A 17060-nucleotide genomic window follows, 5' to 3' on the forward strand; every position below is an offset into this window, starting at 1 on the left:
ACTGTAATGACAGCTGTCAAACCAAACTAAATTGCTCTTTACATGAGTATTTAAAATTAGTTGTTACTACTAAATAAAATATATCATATCTACTAAAATGGAGCCGATGTCAAAGGATGTGTTGAAGATGATTCTCCATGACATGGAAAATGGTACATTCAGTAATAATAAAATACAAAAACTTTAGAACTGTTGTCGTCATCACGAAATTCTTGTAAACAAATTGTTTTTATTACAACCTACTATAATATAGTATATAATACTATTTATTTCCAGATTGTTTGGATTCCGATTCTACAACTGAATACTTCTCTAAACTGGGAAAGTGTACTTTTGAACAAATTCTGTCTGAGCCGCTGCGCCTCAAGGATGAAACAAAAACTTTGACAGAACAAACCCAAGAATTGGCGCTGACGAATTACAGAACTTTTGTGGAGACAGCCGACTGCTCAAACAAGATATTGAAGGATTTCAATGAATCTAAAACTCACCTCGATGATTTGATCGAAAAGATGCCAGTTTTGATTTCAGAATGTGAAAATTTTGCAACAGTATCCAAAAATATCATAAAAGAAAGAGGGTAATGAATGAATTATTATCACTATTTGGTAATAGTGCTGCAGATGCCCGCATGAACTTTTATAACTTTATTTTTAGACCAAACCAAACCTAACCTACCCCAACCTTATAATATAATCTTAATGTGTGATAATAATGCATCAAAATGTATGAAAATTTCAAATTAACAATTATTGGATCAAAAAGCATCTGCGTCGACAGAAAAGTAATATGATTGTCTACATGGAATAAACTGTTTTCGTAAAAAAAAGGTACAAGTCGGTTATGGGGAAGCCAAGCGAGAACCGTGCTAATTGTCATAGAAGATTTTGGCAAAATTCATGAATTAAAGAATGAAAACCTAATCTCAACTAACCCAACCTAACAAATAATCCAGTATATCGGTTATTTTCAAAATGTGTTTGCCGCTGGCGTCCCCATAACCGACTTGTTCCAAAAAAATTATAAAAGCTCTTGCGGGCATCTGCAGCATATTTACCGACTATTTATTTATTTAAATGTTCTCTAATGGAAGTATGATGAAATATTATACTCATTCTTCTTGTTTGCTATTTGCAGATGACCTTAACCTTTTTTATGCCTCACGATATTACTATAGCTGTATCTGATTTTAACGACACGTTGAATGTAGAGCGAAGCTCTTATTAGAATCGCTATAATACCGATGATTTGTGGCTTAGAATTTCATAATTATTGAAAAAGATGTCACCGTGTGTTTAATTTTTTAAATTATGCAAATCAATCGATAGTGGCTAGTAATTTGAGTTTAAAGTGGACGGGATAACAAGTGAAATTTGTATGTGCGGCTGATAGAGCGAGATAACTTGCTGAAGGAATAGGACTGGTTAAACCTTTTCGAACGATTGAAACCCTATCATGCTGTGCCACGATGCAGTCTGATCTAGATGCTGTTTTGCAATGGTCTATTTTGATTAAACTTGAATTTGCCAACTCCAAATGTAATATTATTTCGTTCAGTCGTTCAAGGCACTCATTGTTGTTGCCATATACATTGCCTAGTATAATATTGTGTAGAGTTACTGAGGTAACGGATTTGGGTGTATTCTATGATGCAAAGTTCAGTTTCATTCGGAATATTATTCTTAACATCAGAGCTAGCAAAATGCTTGGTTTTGTTATGAGGCTTTCAAGATAATTCAAGTGCTGCATATATTATACATGCCTATCATTTGTGTTAAGTATTCTAGAATATGCCAGTTTTATTTGCTTCCTCACAGGTCTGTCTACATATTGAAGTTGGATTGAGTCCATAATAGATTTCTTCGATTTTTATATTTGAGGACATACGGATTCTTTCCTTATGATAAGGCGGTTCTCGTGGTGCAGTGCGTAAGGCGCTTGCCTTCCACCTGAGAGTTCTGGGTTCGATTCCCGGTCAGGACACAATATTTCTGTGTTTTTCTTAAAAGCCTGGGTGTTTGTGATTGTTCAAAATTATAACAGCCACCTTGTACGAAAAAGCTAGGATATGGTTATTAATAATTCTAAAAAAAAAATGACAATCAAAAGAATTTTATGACTTGTTTTCTTCTAGGTATGCTATCAATGCAATTCTTGTACACTCGAAGAGTAATTGCTCTTTTAAAGTATTTCTTTTTACTTCTTCGTGGGTTCATTTACAATCCGTCTATACTGACAAGTATTAATTTTTACATGCCAATATCACTCCTAACTTTGCAGTCTTCATAATACCCCATTATAAATAAAACATAATTGACTTATTTATGTTGATAGCTGTTCCGGGCTATAATCATCATCTTCAAAATGACACTAAGTGCCGAGCCACACCGGGTGACTCTGGTCGGCAGACCAGTCGCCGAGACCAGACCCATGCATGGAGTTATATGGAGCATGTCACACCTGGTCGCCCAGTAATCGCGCAAGCAATAAAGTCGCGCGATCAGTAAAATCTCGTTCATGCGCTCGGTCTGGTCTCCCGGTCTCTCTGGTCGGGCGATCAGTAGCGATGTATGAAAACATATAGCTATGCATTGAGCGCTGCCACACTAGGCGACCAGTCGCCGGCAGCCACGCCGCATTTTTTGCATAATTGCGTATACATTCATTATTATTATTATTATTGGCTGCCTCTCTGGTCGCCGGCAAGTCGCCCGAGTAAATCGCCCGAAGAGACCAGAGTCGCCCGGTGTGGCTCGGCTCTAAGATAACTGATTTCCTAAACATAAGCCGGGTCGCACATACAAACTTGTTTTGACTGCAACCCATCGATTTGTCAATGTCATTTTGCTGGCATTCACAAAACACATGTTACTTAATGTACATCCACACACAATATTCATGCAACATTTTTGCTTTGCATTTTAGAAGCCCGCAGTTCAAAAAGTTGCCACTACCACTCCCCATAGAGTCCACTCTATTTTGCAGTGCGTCCAATCAGTTATCAACCTAGTATACGGAATCGCCGCTGCTACCCCATAAGGCATGTCAGTGTCAGATCACGAGAGAGCAAAAAAAATTTCAAATGATTTTTCAGGTTATGAAATATCCTTCTAATAATTAGAATGCTGTGCATTCGTATATTTTAAATTGAAAATGTACCCAATATATCTACCTTCTTATTTTCTTAAACGCCAGCACAAAATCGCTGTTTCTTTGTCAGATGTACAATGTTTATCCGTTTTGAAAGGAGGTCGCATCACATAAATGTCGGGGCTGTGTGTGCGGGAGAGACTTGTAAAATTAGGGACGGTTATGATTTATACTTTATAGCCATATTAGTGTCAAGTTAAATTTCACTGTGCATTGCTGCTTAAACTAAATTGTTATAGCTAACAAGACAAGACAGAAAGAGAGTGTGCATTGTGTTAATCTCGATTAATCGAGTTTCTTCTTTCAGTCACCAGTGGTGTAATTGCATTAACTTTATTTATGTATTTTTTGTTTGAAATTTCTATTTGCTTCAGATTCAATGACCAAATTCAATACCAGAGCGATCAGCTTTTGGGAATACTAGAGTTACCAATTTTGATGCAGGCCGCTTTGAATCAGGGCGACTATGAAAGTGCACTCGACCTTTTCACTTACATTAGAAATTTGTCAAGAAAATATAATGACCTGCCTGCTATTCAAGTAAGTATTGAATTCAAGTAATATAATATAAACATTGCAATGAGTACAGGTAACGCGGGATCTAAAATGAATATAATATGAAATAAAAATGGCACTTTTTTTTTTTTTTTTTTTTACCATGTCCGATCCTAATAGCATCATATGGGCCTACACAGAGTAGAGGTTTGTATTAACAGGATTTTTTTTTTTTTTTTCGAGAAATGGATGTCAGCCACTTGCTCAACCTATTAGGTCCATACCCTGACATACACACAAATTGAAAAACAATATGTGTACTTGCCAGACCCTGGATTCGAACCTGAGACCCACTGCGTGATAGTCCAACGCTCAAGCCGCGCGGCCACCGTGGGTGTCGAAATGGCACTAAGTACCAAAAAGTTGAATTTGAGATATAGCGGTTTTAATGAATAATTCATTTATTTTTCATAAAAGCACTATTTTATTAACTTCTCAATAGATTTAGCATACAATCTTAATATCATTAGAAGAAAAAAAAAATACAATTTATAATTAATGATTCTAAGAAAAACACGTTTGAACAACGACATTTTAGAAAAGCACTACGTCGCAACACTAATTTCTTAAAATAAGCACTAAGTGCCTTGCTCTATATCGGTAACGAGGAACTGAGTCTCAATGACACATATTGTTATTAACTTCTTATATTTCTAAGAGATAGGAAACCTTTTACGTGTCTGAATAATCAAATAATACTTAACTTAACCATTAATAGTATAATTAACATGATGATGACATTTTGTAATGGATGTTCACAATTACTCATAAAAAGGATGAATGTATTAAAATATAACATATTATTATATTGAAACCTATGGTGAGTGTACACTGCCTGAAGATGCAGAAAGGCGAAACCCGGGTCGCAAAAAATGACTTAAATTGAATATTACAAAACTTAAATCCATTAGAATTTAAAGAATTATAATATGAATTAAACTGCGAAATGGCCAATGAAACTATTTTTTACAAGCATTCATCAATGTCCGACAAGGGCAAAGGATACGCAAATTATACAAAAACTCCTTTTTTATTATTTTTAGATACACCCCTAAAGATATTATGCCGTCTCTTTCTAAATCTTGTTTTAGTTGCAAAACCCAATTTCTATATTGATAGGTACTAACAATATCATATTCTTTCATTTTCATCATATTTTTAAAGTTATTAATAATTTTCATTTTATTTTTTATAACTCATGTTCCAATATGCGAGAATTTTTTTTGTACATACCTATATTATGTTTTTTTCATTTAAGTATACTTGTTTTATTGCACTAAATTTCATTTTTGTTTATATTTATTTTTTAAATTTTGATTCCATGTTACATTATTGTTTTTTTAATTTCGTAAGATAAAGATTTTCTAAGAAATACCGTTTTTTGACAACCCTACCAAATATTATCACAATATGACATCATCTTCAACTAGTTATTTTCGAAACTCACAATATCCTTATGGCTTATTTTCTAATAATACGTTCTCATGCACTTTTTGTATATCATAACTTGAAAACGGTTGCCAATATAAAATCTTGGCGAAAATTAAAATATGACTTGAAAATTTAAATTAGCATTTAGCTCATTATTTGGCGGTTTTCTTGCAGATATCACTTTATTAACACATGACACATATTCTTTGCCGGCGTCTTTCAGTTTTTTTCTCGCACAATTCACACTCTTTTCACCATTTTTACGACGTTGTATAACATTAGGACAAGACGCTAAAACACCATTGCCAGCCATTTTGATATAATATCAGTTGAAACAAAACGGCACTTAGTGCCAATTTTAAAACTAATCACGCTCTCTCTTACACCCAGTGTCATCTTTAAATATCCATAGAAGTTCTAATAATTTTTTTTGGTACTTAGACATGTATTTAGGATATTAGCGATGGCACATAGAATATTTCTGCATACTCACTTTTTTTTCGATTTTCGGGCACTTAGTGCCATTTTTATTTCATGTATTCAAATATGAAGCCAATTTATTAATAAATTAAACAACAAAATAAACATCATACATACCTACATAAAATAAAAGTAATAATATAACTTTGCAATAAACTGAAAAATAACATTAATTTTGAATCGCATTGAAAAAAACAATCTAGTCTACTTGCCCTGACTGTGAAGCATTCACTTCACTTGCATATGTAATTTTAATATATGAGAAAGATTGTGCGTGTGTAATTCCACTCATTATAACGATTTCTGGAACTGTCTACTGTTCTTATTATTACTGTCTCATTTATCCAAATGTTGCGATGGTCATTTAAACATGCCTGTTACATATTTACCAAAATCAAATTTAGCCGGAGTTTAATAATACATAATAAAATAATTTGCACACATAGCAATTTCTTTTTTAATTGTAGAAAAATAATTCAAATTTCAAACAAAGAATAATATATCTTATTTACTATAGTGTTGTAATACAAAAAAATTAATACTTTAATATATTTTTTATAGAACATAACATCTGAAGTAACACGGCTGTGGTTTGAAACTCTTCATCATCTCTTCAACCAGTTGCGATATGATTTACCATTGCCGCAATGTCTTCAGGTAATGTTTATATCTAATGATTTTTGCCACAGAACAGATAACAAATAGAATTCCGATAGGCTATATTCAATACGCTACATTTTGATGCAGGGTTTTGAATGTGAGTGTCCTACGAAAATGAAACACGCATTATGCATGTGTAATACACCAATATTAAATGAGCATCAATGCATAAACCAAGTGCAGTTGTCAGTATTCGACGTATTCTTGACACGTGAAAAAAAAACTTTTTATTTTTTAGATTCGAAATTTGATGCACATTCATCAATCTATAGCGAAGACATTATCAATCTACACTAAAACATATATCAGTGATTGTGAACCTTTTTACTTGCGTGTGCCAAAAATATTTATCGACTGTCTGAAGTGCCGAGCAGTTTTTAATGGGGGGAAAGTAAAAAATAAAATTTTACTTGCTACGGTGAACATCAGCTGGGTCTAATTATTGTAAACAATTACCAAATTACCTCCAATAAAAACAAATGTCAATGGCAGTGTTGCCAGCTTAAATTCATATAGGTGTATGGAAAGATGAAATATTAATGAAGAGTCCAGAAATATTAAGCATAAAAATATGAATTTGTAAATCGTTCACGTGCCACCTCTGGCACGCGTTTGCCAACCCTGGTAAATATCAATGATATCAGTTGTAGCACAACGAATGAAAGTATTTTACCATGTTTCACTGAAAATTTAGTTTAGATAATTATTACGATTTTTTTTTGTATTTGTATCATTGTCAGTCGTGTTGTGCATTACTGTGTTAGATGGAACTATAAATATTATCTAAATTTTTGACAGGTTCTTGGTTATCTCAGAAGAGCAAATGCTGTTTATGAATCTGCAATGGATGATGCGGGCAATGTATCTTTTGAATCCAGTATATCAAATAAAATAAAGATGAGAAATGTCGGGGACGGCTTGCAGTTACATTTCTTGAAAGCACGAGGCGCATGGTTTGATACAGCACTCTCCGAGGCCACCAATGAAGAAAGTAAGAACATATTAAATCAATGCAGTTGTGCACCATATGTCCAGAGAAAATGTTTTGAGTATAGAACATATGTTTAGAGAAAAGGACATTTAAATGAGACGATATCTTCTCAAATACCATATTTGGACATATAAGATTATTTTTATAATGGAATGACAAACTTTTTGTGAAACCCAGACATACATTGTCTCTGCCAGCAGTGGCGAAGGGTGGAGTTAGGCTATGTAGATTCAACATAAATAGTGCACTTTTTTTTTTTTGTGATTTTACCGAGGCTTTGACTGCGACTCGCTGTCATATCGCCTATTCTCTTCTAGAAGGGGATCCGTCGATCAGGTCCTCACTCCTATTCTGTTAAAGAACTTTACAATTTTGCCAAGCTCTTCCGTCTTACCCATCGCCAGGGCACCTTTCAATTCGTCGACATTCTCATAGATCTCCGTAATTCGCCGCTGTACTCTGTGAAGTTCATATTTAGGGCATTGTACTGCTATGTACAATGTCCTCTAAACCATCACATTCATCGCAGAAACTGTCCATAAATTTTTATAGGCGTAGTTCCTTCGCAAACAAAAAACGAATAACAGAACGTAACTCACACCTGGCGGTAGTGGCGAGTGGAAGCTCCATCGCGAACGGCTAGTAAACCAAGACTAAGCGTCGTAGACAGCTCGGAGTGGTGGGGAATTGTAGGCGGGGGAATCAAGCTACATGCCAGTGGTGCTGGATCTTCCGTTAGAGCGTTCCTCGCGACTCCAGCGCCTTGGAGACCCTATTTTACGGACAACCCTCGTATATATAGGCACATAATCCTTTGTTAACTATAAATACCTAAATTATCGACTTACCAACTTATATTCTATTCTTTATTCTTTGTGTCTATAATGGAATAATCTGATACAAAGCGATATTTTCAGATGAAAAACACTTAAGAAAGATTGTCGAGTTACATAGAATACACTTATTCAATATTTTGACCCAACACAAAGCCATATTTCTGTCGGAGACCCAAGGAGGCAAAATAAAGGCTGACGAATTGAACGGAGCTGCTGCACTCTCTTGTTGGTTGAAAGAAAATGTGAGTTTACAAAAAATATTTTTGCATCGTTAAGAATAGTGTATAATAGAGGCATATTAGCTCATATTCTACAGGACAAGCTCAGTCATCCATAATTGTCACTGTAAAGCTAAGTACCCACGCACTTTCTTGCTTGACGGTTTCGTTCGATTGAACATGTTGACTTGGAAGCATGCTCGTCGTTGCGTCCACGCCTCGAACAGTTCGACACAAGTATAATATATCATTATTTTTCAATACTTTTACCCTTTGCGCCCCGTGAAAAATTAGAAAATGGATAAATTGGCCCTTTCAAAAAGCCTGTGCACCACTGCCGTATAGTATACGATCATCTCTTTCCGATAGAAAGCTCACGGTGAAATGTTTTACGTACAATTTACATGTAACCATAGAAGCAATGAAAAATTATGACTTGATTTTATCTGTATCGCCTCTGCTCCTTTTCAATGTGATTAGTTTTTTATATGGGAATATTATCTTTTGGTTTATAATTAATGTAGATAATGGACTAGAAAAGCAATACAATTTTATTTGTGTAGGGTGGCTTACTGAATATCAAAGGTTTTTTCAATTTTAGGTAAATCGGCTGATAACTATTCTGCAACAATATGCATCACAAGAGGACGAGGCTTCATTAGAATCCCTCATCAATCAATGCATGTATCTTTGCTTATCGTTCGGTCGAGTCGGTGCCGACATGAGAGCCGTAATGGCGCCGCTGTTCAAAAATATCATCGCAAATGATTTCTCCAAAGCTCTCTGCAAGGCTGACAGCCAGTTCGAATCAGATATGAAGCATTACAAGTTAAATAATAGAAAGATTCCACGAAAAGCATTGCCGGACAAAGAGCAAAATCAAAATGCACCGCCCGAGAATCTTTTAGACTTTTATCCGTTGGCGGAATATTGTAATGGATTATTGAACGCTCTGAATACTTTGCGTGTTGCCGCTCCTCTTTGCTTGGCTCGTCAGATTTTGAAAGATATCTCTCAATCGTTGACTTTTATTGCAAAAGTTTTATCAGTCTATTATCACAGAGAGCAACAAACGTTTTCAGCAGAAGAAAAAGAAGTTTTCGTGGCTTGCTGTGGCTATTTTACGGAGGAATTGATTCCATACATTCAAAAATGTATTTACCAAGTGTTTTCACCTGCCGCTCTGGCCGAACAGCTGGGCGTTTCATTAGATTCCATTCAAGAAGAGAACCTATTAAATTTGGAAAGTGAAAAAATTTTCTCTTCTGTGAATGATGTGCTATCTTTGATGAAATAGAAATTTACTATGTGTGTATTATTGTATAATAAAATATTCCAATTTAGTATGTAAATAAACAAGTTTATTTTATAGGGTGCGTGTTTTGCAACAAAAACATATGTTGATGGATAACAATCTTTCAAATTTTAGCCTCGGTTCGGACACGGCGGATTGGACCGCGAGGAGTCAATTTGTACTAGCTCCACCGCGGAGAAGTGTGAACGAATATATAGAAGCTAGTACAAATTGACTCTGTGCGGATGCAAACCACGCGAAATCCGCTGTGTTTGAACCGAGGCTTAAAGCGACATAGATCAAATGTATGTTTTAATGAATTCAACCCAATATAATAAATACTTCATAAAATTTATTTTGTAAGAAGTATGTAACATTGTCGGAGCAGTTAATGGAATGATAAGGGTACAGTGTTATTTCAGCAAATCGCAGTTGCACTTTTCAAAGCATTTGTTTTTTGCTTATTCTCGATCTACCATCTTGATTTCGAGCGACTTCATAGTAATGAGTGAGCTTGTCGATTCTTCCCAAAGATGTCAAAAACTCTTCATCGTGAGTGATGATAATAAACATGAAGTTGTTTTGTTTCATTCTCGATAAGACCATGTCCCCTAACGCGCTGCACAAACTAGTGATGTTCTCTTTATCCAAGTTTGTTGTGGGCTCGTCCATAGCTAGAACGCCGAATCTGAAAGTGAATAGAAATTTTATTGTAAAATTATTTAGAGATTATTTTTTAATACAATGCTTTTGGGTTCATTTTTAATACCTATTGCTGAATGTTTCTGCCAAAGCCATCCGAATGATCAAACAAGCGAGAACTTTCTGTCCGGCACTACAACGACCTCTCATGTCTATTTCCACATCATTTCTTCTTTGTACGACTCTGGAAAAAGGATCACAATTAAATCATTTCAATCGTAATTAAATTACATAAAATCATTTGAAAGTTTTACCACAGGTTTAATATTATGTAAAAAGAAAAATATAATAGGATTGTTTATAATATAATAATAGGGCACTTGTGACATTTTGACGGTTTTGAGTTATGAATGTATGTAGTTTTATTTATAATTTTTTTCTCTATTATAGGCAAAATGGCATTTGTGGAGCTAAATCTATTAAATCACAATTTACGAAAGAAAATAAAGGTCACTTGTGTATTTGTAAACTAAACAAAAACGTAACATGTATGTACACGATTTTGCCAGCTATGTGGAATGGTTACGAAAATAATTTTAAAAAAGGTATTATGTGTAATTATTTTAAAATGTATAAAGGTCTTTGTACAAAAAAACATTTTGTTGTAGAAAAAAGACCCTTGTGATGAGAATTTTCTTCGGCTTCACAAGATATGAAAAATAAATTAAAAATTACATTTTATACTTTCAGTAGGTATTAAGTCACCTGTGCTCTGAATTTCATTTCAAAATATTAAGGAATAAGCCTCCACACGATTTTTCACTAAAAAAAAAATTTACAATGCGTTTTTCCTAAAACTATTTTTGCACAAGTGCACTTTTGCTTTTGCGAGGATGATATATTTTCACATCACATATTTTTTAACTGATACTATCATACTGAAAATAATTTATTATACTACATACATACTTAATAATATTGGGAAAATTGAATACCATACCTGTATTTATAAACTTTTTTATTTCCAGTATTAGTTGCGGCAGTATCCTCATCTGTTTTGATTTCAATGTAGTCAATATCATTTCCTCTATAGATATTCCTCCACATATCTCTGAAATAAGGAATGACACTGAATTTGACAACAAGAAGTATTTAAAAGTTGAAGTCATTTGGCTAGATTGTTTACTAATAAGGAATAAAAATAATTTGTATATTTGACTGATTTTAAGACATGATGTAATATTTGATACGGTTTGTTTGTAATTTTAAAAATCTCTCACCGAACAATAAAGTTGATTTTCTCCATTTTCTTTTTATGGAACTCCATGAGGCACACATCCATGGCTACGGCATACTCCTTTATATCGTTGTCGGCCACTTTTAACAATTCCAGTTCGTAGAACTTTCGTCTGTGCTTGTCTTCTACATTTTTATACATCGGTTGTTTTAGCTCAATATTGCCTTGCCTAACCGTTTCCTTAAAAAAACGTAATTATAAGCTTGATATTAATATAAGCATTTGTTTTGTCGAAACATCGCGGCATAGTTTAAAAAATCATATTATTTACTAATTAAAACTGAGTTCAGAGTTTCTCAATTTAATTCTGTATCTAGACAATTCACATCTTTGAATCCTGATTACTAATCGATTTCTCGATCCTGAAATTTTGTGATTGAAAATACAGGAATCCTGGAACTTCATGTTTAGTTTATGTTTCTTTTTGTAAAAATATGATTCATGGAAATTAAAAGTTCTTAAAATTCAATATGGATTTGAAAATATCATTTGACTTCGTCATTTTTTATGCCTGCTCTACACTCTATATTCTTCTTCTTCTTCGACCATGTCCGATCCTAATTGGAACACATGGACCTCCACGGAGTGAAGGTTTGTATTAACAGATTTTGTTTTTACGAAAAATGGATGTCAGCCACTTGCTCAACCTATTACGTCCATACTCTGACTCATACACAAATTGAAAAACAATATGTGTACTTGTCAGCCCCAGGAGTTGAACCTGGGACCCACGGCGGTATAGGTCGACGCTTGAGACACGCACTGTCAATATAATATGGGGTAATTAGTTTCTGAGTCGGTAACCATCATTTTTATTTTTTTGATATTTTTCTTGATTCCGATTGGGTAATTACTTTTCCATCGTATGTATATTTGTAAAATATCAAATCCAGCTTTCTTTGTAAGTTAAGAGCATACATAAGTGAAACGGCAAATAATTTTCAACAATAGGTGGAACGAAATTTCGCACTCGTCGCCAATCGGAGAGCGGCAGTCGAGATGTGAGCATGTCAATTTATTTTGTGATGGCATCGGAGGAATATATTCTTATATTGTGTAAAGATGACTAAAAAACGTTATGCATATACTCGAAAAAGAAAACATATCAATGAATATATTATTATTATTACTAATATAACAATAAACATAACATGAAATGGACGCATGTTGAATTTTAATGACAAATTATATTTCGTTCAACACAATCCGCGCGTTGCATAGTCACAATCTAAAGACCATGCCTCAGCTGAAGTACAGTCTTAAGTAGAATGAAACCGGAGAACGGAGGTTGATTGTAAAGTTTATATTCTTTACCCGCCATTTTTTATATTGTATGACTAACTGTAAACATATTTTATAAATTTTAATGACGTTAAGGACATTTTATTTCACTACATATTCTTTGTAATATAATTATATATATAATTAATTGTTTACTACAATATGTTTGCAAAAACAACATATGTTATTTGCAGGTCTAAATGCCCTCGACGGTTTTTTGCGATTGGTTATCTCAAAATGTAGGAATATGAAGGCTACCAACTTTGAAACTATATTTTGTGATGGGTTAATATATTATTATTTGAAGATCCATATAATTAATGAGTTAACACTTCTCCTGTCCTTACCTGGAGTTGTTTTATTTCACCTTCGGTACGAGCCATGTCGAGTATAGAGCTATTCTCAGTTTCTATCAGAGATTTCTTTTCTTTGGACAGAATGGCATGATTCAGTTCACCAATTGAATCATCGATTCTAGCAATGGCAACCTGTAATTCCTTTTGCTCGCTCTCGCAAGTTCGCAATTTCAAATTGTCATCTAATTCTCGTTTGTTAATCTATAAATAGAAATAATGCACAAATTATAACATGACCCTGGCGGCAAAAGTACAAAATACACTAGCATATAAAATATAGTACCTAGATGGCGTCAGATTCATCTGGCAGTGCAGGCGACTCATTTAGGTGTTGGTATTGTTACTTTCAAATGACACTAACACGTTCCAAAGTGATTTCGTCATGACCGCAATGCCAGAAGAATCTGTCTTTCCTCTACACAACAGAAATGCGTCTTGCTGACATTTGAAAAATGTGATTAGTGCAACAATCAGCATTTTTTGTGTTATTGTCGCGAAAACGCTATTGCTGGCAGTAAATATATGCAGCTACTTTTATACCCCATTTACACATGTATGTATTTACTGCTATGTATTGTCGCGGTCAACACAGGATAATGCATGTGTAAACACGTATTGCATGCATGGATCAAAAAAGTGCAGCAATTTCTGAATTTTCACGTGACAGTTGGAACTTGCGCAATATCTGCGCCAGAGCAGTAGAACGATAGTGGCGAACCTTAATACACTGCGCAGAGAATTTTGATGTTTCCAATTTCCACAACCAGTGAAATAGCACCATACAATGATAACAACGCGTTTTGCTACGCTTGAATGAGATTGGCGAGACAGTTAGCACTTTTGCATGTATATAGTTATTATCGCGATAGTTTAATTTACACTATTGGTGCCAGTAAATCCATGCACGTGTACAGGTGCTATTAGTCAATGGTGTATGTGTATTAGTAGATTATGAAGCTATGAAAAGATTTAAAGTATAGCTTATTACTTGCTGATTGGATATTTCATCTTTGATTTTGTCAATGTTGGCCAATTGAGTGACAACTTTTGCCGCCAGGTCGTCTTTCTTTGTGTGCAGCTGGGCAAGAGTAATTTTTAAAGTGTCGAGCTGACCAGTGACATTCTTTGATTTGTGATCATCGATATCTCTATTCAGCGTACAAACGCTGTTATTCAATTTATCGAATTCCATATGCTTCTTCCGATGTTGTTCGATTTCTTCCCTGGAAATAAATATTAACAATAATTGGGATGCTGTGAATTAAAGTGACATTGAAGGTAAAAAATTTGTTGTTATAATAAATGAAAATGTGTTATCTATTTAAGCAAGAAACCAAACAAGTGGAAAAATCTATATATTATAATCGAATTAGTACTACATATAGATTTAGCCATTTTTTTTCTGATTCCCACCAAAATTTACATTTGTGTTCAGTATTGTTTGGCAAATCATCATGGAAAGGTACATAGTTGTACAGCATAGACAAATTGTTAAAATCTATCACAACAATAATGAATCAAATTCAAGCTATGTTTCGGAGATTACATGAAATTTATGGTCAAAATAATTCGTAATTTAATTGGAAAATTCGAGTCAAATGGTAATATTTGCTATGTTAAGAATCCAACCAGTCAAAAACATAAATGCACTGGTGAAAATATCGATGTTGTGAATCAAAATGTGGATGAAAATTCAGAACAATCAATTATTACATGTCCATTCTCAAGAATTTGGACTTCCTTATGGCACTACATGGAATATTCTTCATAAAGATTTGCATTTGAAGGCGTATAAAATACAGTTAACACAAGAACTTAAACCGAATGAATAAGTTGAATTATTTTGGTAATTATATAACAATTTTTTTGACAATACAGGTTACTGTATTAGGAGCAAAGCAGATGCATTGAAAATAATAACATTTTATAGAGAGGAGTTTATGAAGTATGATCTAATGTTGATAATAAAATGCTCATCATTTTTTATATAAAGAAGTTACATGACCGAGAAAATGTTTCATTCGATCAAGCGGTTGATCCAATATAGTAAAATTCTCAGATGTCGGAATGACAGACGTTCATGGACAAATATAAAGGCTGCCACACCAGACGACCGGTCTGATTCTGAAGACCGTGGAAAAATACTGAAGTGAGAATATAATAAGAAGAAAGCTGTACATGCCTGAGTTTTGCGACTGTGTTTTTTTTATTTTCTTCCGCCTTATCCAATTCAAACTTCAAATTGTTAGACGACTCCGCCAAGGAAACCAGTTTGGCCTCCCCTCCATCGATGGCTTCGACTACGGTATCGTATTGGGTTTGAAGCGAACACAGTTCTTGTATCTGAAATTAATATGTTATGTTGAATCAATATAGAATATAAAAGTTTTTCATTAGAAATAAAATACAAAACAATATTCTCGAAAATGATTAAAAAAAAGTAGCTCCACCAAATAGAGTATGTAAACCTAAAGGCAAAGAATTTAAATCAAAATACTAATTTCTAACAAAATAGCGGCAAAAAGAACTGTTTGAAAATGTAATAAAAACATGTTGCCAGTCTAAAAACTATTTTAAAACATACATATTTTGAAAATAGAATCAAAGAAACATAATGAGTTATACTTTAGCCTGGGCTTTGAGCAACTGTTCCTGCAGTTTGTTCTTTTCCTCCCTGGCCGCTTGCAGTTTGGCATTGTGCCTGTTCAATTTGGTCTGGTTCATTTTGATGGCTGCTCTCAATTTGTTTGTCTCTTGACGAGTCTCGCCTTGTTTCGCCACGGCGGCGTCCAGCGTCAGACCGTCATCTCGGGTTTGAATTTGTGATTCGAGTTTAGATATCTGAAAGAAAAGAATTCAAGAAAATTAAATTGTTTAAACGCAGAAATTTTTAATTATTAGAGTTGAATTTTTATTTTACTACATAATACATTTTATTTTAAAATCAATATGCGAGAAGAAAGTGTGAACAGAGAAAGTTTTCATATGTTATTATTGCCAAAAATTTGCTTAGAGAAAAATGGAATAATATATTTGTAAGCGTTGAGTTTACTGCTGTGAAGCTACTAGATCGAGAATCAACTTACAAGTGTGTTTTACCACATTATTTTTGCCTTATATTATATTTTAATAAACAATTTATGTATCACAAATAGGTATATTCTTTTTGAACACTACAATAGGTCATATGAGGCCTAATGACAGTAGTGTAGTGAACCAGTTAGTAGTGTGGTTAGTACATAATATAACTAAAACAATCACAAACACCCAGGCTTTGAGAAGCCCCCGGAGAAGACACCGAAGCCCCCGAATGAAAGGCTAGTGCTTTACACAGTCCACATGTGTACAGTAAAAACAAAAGAATGATTCGGTTGGTCGATGGTGTGTGTGCGGATGTTTAGCCCTTTATAGTGCTACTAATTACTGTTCGAACAAATAATTCTATACATACTGGCGAACGAGACATATGGTTACATTTAATATCTCCGAAGAGCTGCAGGCGCATACAAAAAGGCTACATGTAGCTTGTGAACGTTTGCCAAACTCTGATAAAAAGCAATAATCGAAAAAGAAATGGAATGCTAGTACCTCTGAAGAGACATTGGTGATTTCCTGTATCAGTTGATCTAGGAGGGGCATATCGGGCAAGAGGGAGGAGAGGGTGGTGAGTTTCCGTTCAGGTTCCGAAACCGACATCGATAAACTCTCGACATCATCACGGGCATCTTGCAATTCCTGAAAAAGATAAAAAAACCCATATGTGTGATTGAAATATAGTTATAAAAAATATAAGTTAACCCAAGAGGAAAATTTCATATAATATAATATATCTAGTCATAAATTAATTAAATAATTGAACTGAAATAGCT

General features: G+C 34.2%; 2 protein-coding genes across 2 annotated transcripts in view; one reads left to right on the top strand and one right to left on the bottom strand.

The window, feature by feature from the left end:
• Nucleotides 1–9690, top strand: Cog8 (conserved oligomeric Golgi complex subunit 8). Its single transcript, XM_085958671.1, has 7 exons — nt 1–152; nt 277–580; nt 3525–3690; nt 6178–6273; nt 7075–7267; nt 8185–8345; nt 8923–9690. Exons 1-7 carry the CDS (start codon nt 98–100, stop codon nt 9616–9618), a joined length of 1671 nt encoding a protein of 556 aa, XP_085814797.1. The 5' UTR covers nt 1–97; the 3' UTR covers nt 9619–9690.
• Nucleotides 9663–17060, bottom strand: part of rad50 (DNA repair protein rad50) — a 19259-nt gene continuing 11861 nt past the window's right edge. The window contains exons 14-22 of the mRNA XM_085958506.1: nt 16780–16926; nt 15817–16032; nt 15374–15534; nt 14180–14414; nt 13183–13392; nt 11538–11734; nt 11258–11368; nt 10385–10501; nt 9663–10303 (exon numbers count right to left, since the gene is read on the bottom strand). Of these exons, the coding sequence (XP_085814632.1) occupies nt 10057–10303; nt 10385–10501; nt 11258–11368; nt 11538–11734; nt 13183–13392; nt 14180–14414; nt 15374–15534; nt 15817–16032; nt 16780–16926 (1641 nt within the window). The 3' untranslated portion in view covers nt 9663–10056. The remainder of the gene's footprint in view (nt 10304–10384; nt 10502–11257; nt 11369–11537; nt 11735–13182; nt 13393–14179; nt 14415–15373; nt 15535–15816; nt 16033–16779; nt 16927–17060) is intronic.

The sequence above is a fragment of the Rhyacophila brunnea genome, unplaced genomic scaffold, assembly GCF_057557595.1.
Source record: "Rhyacophila brunnea isolate RB1 unplaced genomic scaffold, BYU_Rbru_1.0 scaffold_11, whole genome shotgun sequence".
NCBI lineage: Eukaryota > Metazoa > Arthropoda > Insecta > Trichoptera > Rhyacophilidae > Rhyacophila > Rhyacophila brunnea.

Bases quoted from the DNA above. Each gene is read 5' to 3' on its own strand.
- Cog8 (XM_085958671.1), top strand. From the start codon at position 98: ATGGAGCCGATGTCAAAGGATGTGTTGAAGATGATTCTCCATGACATG. The intron at 6,274-7,074 runs GTAATGTTTATA...AATTTTTGACAG, and splicing joins CATTGCCGCAATGTCTTCAG to GTTCTTGGTTATCTCAGAAG. The intron at 7,268-8,184 runs GTAAGAACATAT...CGATATTTTCAG, and splicing joins CGAGGCCACCAATGAAGAAA to ATGAAAAACACTTAAGAAAG.